Raw genomic sequence first — 10920 nt, forward strand, 5'->3', positions numbered from 1 at the left:
TCATAGTAGATATAGATCTTCTTTAGTTTATTGGATGGAAATGTTGGATTATGAATGAGACTGACATTTTAGAAGAGTTAGCTCCCAACACAGTAAACAAATGCTGTGGCTTGAAGGTGATTAGTTTCTTTAATGGCTGTCTCAACTGAAAGCTGAAAATGTACAGGGAGTTGTTTTGTTAAATTATTTAATTGATCTATTATTATTATTATTATTATTAGAATTAGAATTAGAATTATTATTATTATTAAATCCGTTGTTAGATTCCATGTACTTATTTATGAATGATCACAGATTAATTTAATTTGCTCACCTCATTTTTATTTCAATCCCACCCCCTCACACACACCCCACCTGCAGCTCTCCTCTTGTTACACATGCAGCAGTGTGTTCTGCCTCACCCCCCACCGTTTCCCTTCTCTGTGTCTGATCATTGACAATATTCATGACCAGCACGTTTTAGAAAGACACCCAATAACACAACTCAAGTTTTGAAATATATCTCTATAAAGTGCTTCCCGTGTGAACAAAGATTGTTAATGATGTAACATAAGATTAAAGATGGTCTCAGTTATGCATGACAGATGGTGATCTTATAGATATTTTAGAAGGATAATTTTAAAATAAAATAAAATCTGATAGGCCATTATACTTGTCCGTCGTAAAATATTCTTGAGGATCCTGCTTGGTATTGTCCGGGAAACACTGAAGTAATATAAATCTGTTTTATAATAAGCTAAAAGCTCACAGGCTCAGAATAGAGTACTTTAAGAGAAAGTACTTTTCTACATCAGATTAGGTGGGGGGTTAAGATCTCAGAGCCCTGATATTTTAAAACCAGGAAAATAAGACCAAACTATCTGCTTTGATACAACAAATGGTTCATGATAAATCCTAATCTCACTGAGTCCTGTTGCAGACTGCTGTATCAGCATGGATGAAAACACTGAGGCTCTTTCTTTGCATTCATTTTGAAGTTGTGAACTTCTCAATGCACAACGTTCCTGTTAATCCCTGAGGGCAACATTCATTTTCATACTGTCAATTGGGTATGACAGCAAACCAGGGTCCTGTCATCAGTATGTAATACATCTGCTTAGAGGGCCTTCCCATTTAGGCTAAAATTAGCTCAGCAGTTTGTCTGGGCCTTCAGTCCTCAATATTATCTGGGCCAAAAACATCAGTGTGTGACTGCAGCTTGTTCATTCATGCTAAGTTCAGAGCATATCTAACACGGGACTTCCACCAGTTCCGTATCTGGTCCGTCTCCGATCCGTGGTCTCTCGTCCGTCAACACCCACTGGTTGTGTTTTCGGAACGCAGGACCATGTTGTCTTTCTGGTCCTCTGAAAACCTCTGACCTGTTGACTCCAGGTCTGACTCCGTTCAAATGACGGTTTGTTGTTGTAGTTAAGTAAAAAAACGATCTGGTGATAACACAGAGGGTTTTATTCTCACAATGAACCAGATGTTTTCATTTTGTTCTGGTGCCTGACTTCCTGTCCCGCTCCATCTGCTCTGTTGAGATTGATGCATTGTGCTCTGGCATCCAGCAAAAATAGAAGCCTTGCATATCTGATCCATTGCGTTCTGATCCATTCTGATCCGGCAAGTCGGGACGCAATGGAGCAGTTCCAGTGGGAGTTAACAGATTGTCTAAAATAGAGACCTATCAGATCTGGTGCCATGACAGACCGGACACAGATCTGGTGGAATTTGGCCGTAATAGGAAAGCTAAGCTGCTAAGTTAACAGTAATTCTACCAGAGGTGTTCTCTGCATTCCACACAGTTCAGTTCTTGTGTTAGCTGTGCAGTCGGTCCTTTTTTTGCACCTTTTGTAGTGACATTATACAACTGCTATTTTGTTCTGCGTGATATAGAAAGATCTGAGTATAGATACTCGGTTTATTAAGTCTGAGAGTGAGTGGCACTGCGTCACTCTTTTTTAAAGACACATTGAACAGCCCTGAGACTCTGCAGGCCTCTCAGCTGAACTACTCCCTGCACTTGTGGCCCTAAAGCTATAATTTAGGGATCTGACTGTGAGTTAAAATGGAAGCAATGTCAAAGCTGCCTTTGGGAATAACGTCTCATGTGGGTTCAGTATCAGCAAAAGCTTCACCTTTACACCTAACTACCACCCCGTTCGCCTTTAAAGAGAGATACATGTTTTTCTCCTATTACCAGAATGACTGCTGTTTTTTTTTTTAACACCCTGTGTGTAGAAAAGAGCTGTGAAACTGGAGTCCTTTGTCCCTGGGGCCATGTGAGGTCAGGTGTGTGATCATATAGAGAGATGAGGCCACACATGATCTCATGAATCAGAGCAGCAGATAATAAGTAGTGTCATTTTTAAACCTATAGATTAAAAGGTGAAAACATCTAACATGGACAGTGGAGTGGCTGCACTGGACCACGTGAAACATTAGGGCTATAATTTCCTGGGTGAATATAACTCGCACTGCTCGGTGAACCGGTCATACTGACCACTGATATACTTAGAGACGCTCCCGTGTATTTAGAGATTACAGAAAGAAAACACTGGAAATATGTCTCTGTGTAAATTTAACTTTGGTTACCTCTGCAGAGCGTTGAGCTCTAAACTTGTACGACGCTGGGTTTTAAATATATAAAAGCTACATTATTAGTTGACAGATTGAAAGTCGGAGTCAAAGAGTGAGGTCAAAGTTCAGTGGCTTTAAAATGAATCACCTTGCAGATCTCGCAGCAGCGGCCGTCTGTAATATGATACGCCCTCCAAAGAGTGCTTTGGATCCTGAATAAACACTGTCTTCACGGTAGCCTCTACTTTTGCAGCAGCTAGATTAAAGTAAGAATCATCTGTTTTAAAACATGCAATCATGTCACTTCCGCTTCTTTTTTTTCCTGTCACTGTTTGCGGCGAGGACACATGGCATCCTTTTCTTCCCTGTCTGGCTAATTTTAGGCAGGAATTTAAAACGTTGGAGTGCAAAGCATCCATCTTCTCCATGAAATCGCTCACGAGCAGATAGTTTTCCACACAGCTATGAAACTCCATGGAGCTGTTACCTTATTTTTAAGCCTGTTTTAGCTAATTTATCTGGCTCTGTAAGCCACTTTCTATGCCTCTGTTGAAAGATTTTCACAGCACACTAGCGGAAAAACCATTGAGGTTGGCTTAAGACACGCTTTCCAGTGCTAAACACCTCTGCAGCAGAGTAGCAGTGAAAAAGCAGCTACACCACAGAAATGTCCTGGTTAGAGAACTGTCATTTACAAGCCAATTTCTGCTACAGCCCCCTCACGTTTCACGTTCAGCCAAAAAGAAGCCATGATGATAACACTCATTCAAGTGCAGCTGCTCTTTGTGGTCGGGGTGGGGTTTTGTGGTTAGGGTCTTTCCTCGGTATACTTCTTAAAGGTTAAAAAAAGAGTCTAATTTGATCAAGTGCTGGTTCAGGGTGAGGCAGGCTCTTCAAAGAACGGCTTCAAACAGAAGCCATGTGTCATGCAGTGAGTGACGTGTTGGCTTTGAGCCTGATGGCTGACTTACTCTCACACAGCCTCCTCCTCAACCGATCCCTGATCTTGTCAATGGCATTAAAATCGGTCACGTGGAAGACGTGAGCATTCTTTGGCTCGGCTGCGATCTCCTCCAGCTCCACCTTCAGAGCCTCCCCGATACCCACGGCAAACATCCGGATCCCGGCTTTGGCAGCTGCTTTAGACGGCTCAAGAACATAATCCTGGCTTCGACCATCTGTGAGGAGGATGGCCACCTTCTGAATGCCTCTGGCTGCTGGCCGGGCTCCAGCGCGCTCTGTGAAGATGTTGGTGGTGGTGTAGCTGATAGCATCCCCGGTCATTGTATTTCCCCCCAGGTAGCGTATGTTACGGGCAGCTCGCTTCACATCCTCCAGGGTCCTGTGTCTACCCAAGTTGAACTCAGTGGTGGGTCTGTCACTGTAGCGCACCACTGCAACTCTTGTCTTATCAGGAGCTACATCAAAAGACTCGACAAGGTTGGCCACCCATTGACGGATCTTCTCAAAATTCTCTTTTCCAACACTGGATGATGTGTCCAGGATGAACGCCAAGTCATAGTGGACGTTTTTGCACCCTGTCAGATGTAAACACAGGAGAAGTCACATACAGATAATCCAAGCTCTACTACTGAAGGTGTAACAGAGTAATCAGTCCTAATGGTCTTACCTGCCCTCTGTGCCTCCACTGTCTTACTGGAAAGAGTCAGGACCAGGATGACAAAGACGAGGGTGATCCTTAATCCCAGTCGTAATTCCATCTCAGCCTTGCTTTCACTTTGTTTTAACTACTTTATTGCCACCATCAAGATGTCCAAGTCTGTGGAAGAGTCAGTAAAAACATCAGTTATCCATTAAACATCCTGGGACACTACAGTCAGTAATCCTACTTTATACACTACCAGTCAAAAGTTTGGAAACACCTTCTCATTCAAAGGTTTGTATTTATTTTAATTATTGCAAGCACTGTAGATTAATACTGAAGACATCAAAACTATGACAGAACATATATGGAATTATTGAATGAACAAAAAAGTGTTAAACAAAGCAGAATCTGTTTTATATTTTAGATTCTGTAAAGTAGCCCCCTTTTTCCTTCATGACAGCTTTGCACACTCTTGGTATTCTCTCAGTCTGCTTCATGAAGTGGTCTCCTGGAATGGTTTCTAATGAACATGAGCCTTGTCAAGAGTTCATTTGTAGAATGACTTGCCTTCTTAATGTGTTTGAGACCATCAGTTGTGTTGTTCAGAGGTACGGTTAGTACACAATGGATAGCCCTATTTGACTACTGTTGTAATCCAGATTATGACAAAACCAGATTATTTCATAGTTTTGATGTCTTCAGTATTAATCTACAATGTTCAAAATAATTAAAATAAATAAAAACCATTGAATGAGAAGGTGTGTCCAAACTTTTGACTGGTAGTGTACATTCACATGATATTGTAACATCTAAATCCCCTCTCAGAGCTGTCTGTGGAGACAATGTCTCACCAACTGTGAAACCAAAATGGATGAGGCACTTCCTGTTGTGCAGGGAAATTGCTGAACAGAAGCAGACCTCCTGCAGGGGCTGCTGACAAGGGACTGGTCCCAAGCTGATTCAAGATATGCACTTTATATGTATAAAGACGCTCTGAAATAATCTCTCTCATACCCCCTCAGTCTAGTATTCCTATTGTTCCTTCTTTAGATTTCTTTCTGCTATGGAAACTGGTAGGAAGTGTTTTCCATTCTCAGCACATGATAATTGAAGCCTGAGGCTGAGAAACACATATCTCTACATCAGCAAGTGAATACTGAGTCCAGAGAAAACTGGACGGTACAAAGGCTGCTGGAACTTGCTGCCAAACTGATTTAACCGACACCAAACAAAGAAAGAAGTAAAAGAACAACTCAGAGTGTTGGCTCGTCAAGCTCTTGGAATCAGGACAGCTCTGCTCATGTGGCGTTTCTGCAGAGGACCAAGAAGTTCATCCGTGCTGGACTCATTTAAGAGGCTGTTGTGCCTGGGTGGCTCAGACAAAGACATGTCATATAAACACTAAACTATTCTTGCTCCTATTGTACACCAGCGGTTGTGATGGCTGCGATTAGGGCTCATGTGTGACTGACCTTAGCCATAACACGGACTCATCCTGGCTTGGAAAGTGTCTCACCACGGGGGGTCACCGTGGGAGGCTGAGGAAAGTCTGAGTTGTGTGCAACTTGGAAAGCAATTAGAGTCCTGTGTGCTCTGAGAAGTTCTTTACCATCACTCCCTTTCTTCCTGTGAGTGTATTTGTCTTCATATGGGTTGTGACATTTCTTTCTTTGCTCATTTCTATCAATACTTTTACTGTTTGAGAAAAAAACACTGTTTGACAATAAAAAGTTGTTTCTTCAAAAGTTAAGTGACAAGGTTGATACTTCTCAGGGCATGCCTGACTACTGCATGTCTTTGTTGAGAGTAAGGCTCCACCCAACTCTCAACATAAGTTACCTCAAGATAAATAAGTCACATAGGCCAAAAATATTACTTTCCCATACATCATATTTGGAAAAGAAGCATTAGTAAAAAACAAATTGATGTTATAGCAGTGAATATATATTCGGGCATCGCCAACCCACTGTCATGGCTCTTTTTCTTCCAGAGCATTTTAGGAATCTCTGAGAGCAACATCATTTTACTATTACATACCATTTAAAATGATTACAAAGAATACAGCTGTTACATTATTACTTTTTTTATTTTGTATTAATTGGTTTATTTTAAAGCTGCTGTGAGGAACTTTTAGCTTGTATTGATTCTGGCGCCCCCTTGTGTACAAAGTGATACCTCTTATCTCTTGTCCTGTACATGCAAAATAATTGTCTTCAGACAATAACCTCATCATGTTGTCTTTTAACATTTAGACTTATCTTACAATGTGATTATTTGCAGTGAAAACTTCCAAAAAGGGTGTTTCTAAAGCGAGATGTCAATCATTTGTTCTGACACCTACCCCCTCAGAGCAGTTTTAGACATTAAAAATGACAACAGAGAAGGTATCAGTGTTGTTGTAGATGGTCTTGTTTGCTTTTGAGGGTCATAAAGAGGCATCAGTATCAGTTTCAGTCTGTTTCTCAGCCAGTTAAAAACTCCTCACAGTGCCTTTAATTGATATTTGCATTTTTTAAACCCATGTTCAAAATGTAATTATTTTGCATTTTGAAACAGTTTTGGAGGCCAGTGTAAGGTGATACAGGCCAACCTGATAGAACCATATTATGTATAACAAATGGATGTAGTCTCTGTGATGTCAACCATCTGTTTCTGAAGCAGAGTTTTGAAGCCTATCGTCTGCTGACTCAGCCTAACATCAGTTTAATATCTTCAAAAATAACAAGTTGTAAAATAATTCGTGCTGATAGAGAGATTAGCTATTCAGACTACACTCATTTTTTGAACCAGGCTGTAAACATGTTTATTTCTGCTGTAAAGGTCGTCTTCTTTGAATGGGTGTGTATGTGGTTTCCGGTGTTTCTGCAGCCAGCCTCAAGTGGACACTTGAGGAACTGACATTTTTAACACTTCCACATTGGACTCAACTCTCGTGGCTGGAGGGTAAATAGATGAATTGGTTGGGTGATTAATGGTATTTCACAACAAGTGTCATCAGCTGATACCTGCACCCATGAGGCCACGATTAGTAAACTCAACAAAAAATGTCTGCAGACACTACAGGTAGCCTCAACAGTGCTCATTTAAAGCTATCGGTAGCCACGGAAAACTAGCATGAATTTGAATGTAGCATTTCCTCATGACTCCGTCTAACCCCTCCCCTCCTCCCTCGGAGCTCCTCCAAAATGACGCCCCGGCCACTGATTGTCGACCATATGATGGTGACTGATTCAAACCGGTCCTCAGCACATGGGCTGTTTCCGAAACGGCCTGCTACATACTACTTACTAATGTAGTAGGCAGTAGGTATTGCCTACTACATACTGCATTTGAATTTAGTATGTAGTATGACTGTTCTGTCCGATCTGTCATGCAGCATGCTGAGCCAGACTTCGCTGGATTTCCGGTTTCGGAAAGCGGAAGTAAACAACGGCGAAGCCGATAAATAAAATGCTTATTTAGCATCCATTTATGATTTAAAAAGTTAGGAAGTGGTTTATATGTAATTTGATAACTTTCACAGCACCCAAAAACGGATTTCCTCCCGTCAAAAAATGAGGAAAAAGAAAAAGCGTAACGAGCGCTGTGCATTGTGGGAAACAGTACGCGAGGCAGACTGGTCCGATGCATACTGAGATATTTTCTCGCATCAGTAGACATCCGGGGAGTTTTGGCATACTGCAGATTTTGCTCTTGTTCACATACTACTTACTACATACTGAATTTTGGACATATCAGTACGTACTGCTAGTATAGTAGGCGATTTCGGAAACAGCCATGGTTTGTGTTTCAGTCCCTCCAGGAAGTTGCGATTTCGCGATCGCAACTATCAACGCAAATTCAACCAATCAGCGCGATTTTTTCGCGGCCTTGCAATTTTATACAATCACCGCAACTTTCCCGCAAATTTGACCAATTACCTTAACCCAAGCGGCAAACTCCGGTCTCAAACAATGAAGCCAATGTGGAAGTGATATAAACTGCAATACATCGAGAATCCTCTTGAGGCTGGCTGCAGAAACACCGGAAACCACATAGACATGAATGGGAAAAAGACGATCTTTGCAGCATTAATAAACATGTTTACAGCCTGGTTCAAAAAACGGCTTGGCCCTACAACGCTAATCTCTCTAATGGCACACACTGTACGGGGGGTGAATTTTTTTCTAACATGACGGTTAAGAAGATATTAAGATTATGAGTTTTGCCCAAATAAGGACATGACTGACGTGACTCCCGGTCGGGAACACACAGCCATTGGCTAAGAGACTCACACTACGTCACACTCTGCCTAGTTGAGTTCCGCATTACCAATATGGCTGCTGCCGTCGATTTGCTTCAAAACAGCTCTCAGGAACAGATGGGTGACGTCACGGATACTACGTCCATATTTTTTACAGTCTATGCCTTAACCTCAGCCCCTGTACGTCATCGGTTTTGTCATCAATTTCACTTCCTTAAACGTAAGTCCTCACTTGATCTGCACTTTTCAACAACAAAACATGCACAGAGAACGGGTGAAAAGAGAGGACAGCAGGCAGGACAAGTGACCATGACAACGTTACTATTTAAAGATTGAGGGGCTCAGTGTTAGCTTGGTCACCTACCTGCAGCAGGTGTGCTTTATGAACCAGCTCTCCTCACCTCCATGCATCTGTCTCATCTTCATTGCGGATTTTACCCCCGGTGTGTGTTAGTGACACAGACACATCCACGGGGCGTCTGTTTACTATTTAAAGTACTACTATTTGAGGTTTGACATTGTTGCCGCCATTACTGTAAAAAGATCTGCGTCTACAGCTTGATTTATTCCAGTTTGGTGAAACATCAGACACATTTAGTAAGTTTTGATCAACTCCTTGTAGTCAAAGATGCAGATTAATTTCAGAGTGCCGTGAACTGCCTGTCAAGTGCCCGTCACTACGAGGTGCATTCAGGGACCGTCGTAAATGTGAAATACAGCCCTTTCATAGCATTTTTCTGTGAATCAAGAGAATCAAAATACAGTCAGTGGTCACATCAAGAATGTTTCCTAAAAACAACTGTAATTTAGCATATTTACTTGTCCCTGAGATGTTATTGGGGGAAAAAAGCAAAAAAAAAAATCGCAACTTACACCGCAATTTTTTCAAAAAGCTGCCGCAAAATCAGGCTTTTTGGGCCGCAACAATCACAAAAAAATCCTGCGAAATCCTGGAGGGACTGGTGTTTTGCACTACGTCAACTCATGTCTCACTCAGCGGTAAGAAAACGCCGACACATTGTCATAGTGAAAGTTAAAAACACAAACAAACATGAAATGTACGCTTTGCAGGAGGCGGGCAGAACGGCAGGATGGGATTTGATTGGTTTCATCATTTGGCTCCTGATGGCAGGGATTGGTTGGTGTTTTCCCAGGTTTACTCCGGCTATAGATAGCAGCTTTTTTTTTACCTCTTTTTTAAGAACACATTATGTATTGATTACCATCGGGACATAAAGATCATTTTAACCAGTATTACAAAAAGTGTATCTAAATCTGACTACCAACCCCAGCTTTAACCGGTTTGTGTTTTGGCTTGGATCCAAGTCTGTAAACAAACATAACTAACATTTAAAAATATGCCTCTGTACAGTTTTTGGAAGATTGTTAAAGGGTGTGTTTTGAGCCCTGTGCCTTTACTGTAGCTCTCATGCAGCCTGTTTTAAATATAAGCCTAAATATCCTCAATCACCTTCATCTTTTATAAACGATAACGCATTTTTCATCCCAAATGACAGCAGAGCAAATCTAAAAGAGTTACTTGCTGGTGTTTAATGTTAGTTAAGTTATGATGTGTAGAATAAAGCAGATTAATATTGCTTCTGACATAAATATCAGTCATGTTCTGAAATCTATAGCAAAACCCAACATAGTTTTCATTTAATTTCCATCTAAAACAGGGGCAGGTTTTAGCTCCTTCCTGTTCTATTAACTGTCCTCTCCTCTTGAAATAAAATATTTAAAAGCCCTTGAAAGTTAGAAATCCTAAGAAATAATAATAAAATCCATCTAAAACATAATACTGACCAAGATAACCATTGTTTATTAGATTGTAATGTGCAGGGATTAAGAGATAATGTTATTGCAATTAAATTGTTGTAGTTAGTCAAATACAAAAACAACAATATGGTATCAGTATTTTATATCAGACCTGCTTCCTTATTATTGGCTTCTGAAAAACTGATATCTATTGACCACTATTCCACCATGTTGACTAGCCTGCATTTTAGAGGCCACCCATTAAGAAAGAGCTTCAATTAACTTCTTTGACTTGAAACACATTTCAAACTAGAGCTCTGCCAGCCTTTGTGAAGCGGTTGCTCGTTAACATCCATCTGATCAGCTGCTCCTGTATTATGCTTCGCTCGTAGGTTGTAGCTCAAAACTCAAAGTACTTTCTGATATCTAAACTCAGTTTGATAAAACAGAAAAGGTGCATATTACTTTTGACTTGTCAACTGAGCCTACTGGGAGATTTTTATGAATGTGAAGTATGTAATTCACAGCACTGTGGTGTTGTTAGAATCCGTGACGATGGAAGTGGGAAGCAGGAAGACGCTGCTGTGGCTTAATGTGGTGTGTACAAACAAAGAGGCACAAAGGGATGAAGGAGCATGCGTTTGAAAATAATAATGATAACTCAATTGGTAATGCATTTTTTAAACCAGAGGTGCTGAAAGGCAAACATTATAATTTATATAAGTATATGCTCTCCATTGGCTTGCAA

At 41.0% G+C, this 10920-nt stretch overlaps 1 protein-coding gene across 1 annotated transcript in view; it reads right to left on the reverse strand.

The window, feature by feature from the left end:
* Positions 1–8831, reverse strand: part of col22a1 (collagen, type XXII, alpha 1) — a 108603-nt gene extending 99772 nt beyond the window's left edge. The window contains exons 1-3 of the mRNA XM_034705596.1: positions 8779–8831; positions 4196–4345; positions 3537–4103 (exon numbers count right to left, since the gene is read on the reverse strand). Of these exons, the coding sequence (XP_034561487.1) occupies positions 3537–4103; positions 4196–4286 (658 nt within the window). The 5' untranslated portion in view covers positions 4287–4345; positions 8779–8831. The remainder of the gene's footprint in view (positions 1–3536; positions 4104–4195; positions 4346–8778) is intronic.
* Between the last annotated feature and the right edge of the window lie 2089 nt (positions 8832–10920).

This window comes from Notolabrus celidotus, chromosome 16 (genome assembly GCF_009762535.1).
Source record: "Notolabrus celidotus isolate fNotCel1 chromosome 16, fNotCel1.pri, whole genome shotgun sequence".
Lineage (NCBI taxonomy): Eukaryota > Metazoa > Chordata > Actinopteri > Labriformes > Labridae > Notolabrus > Notolabrus celidotus.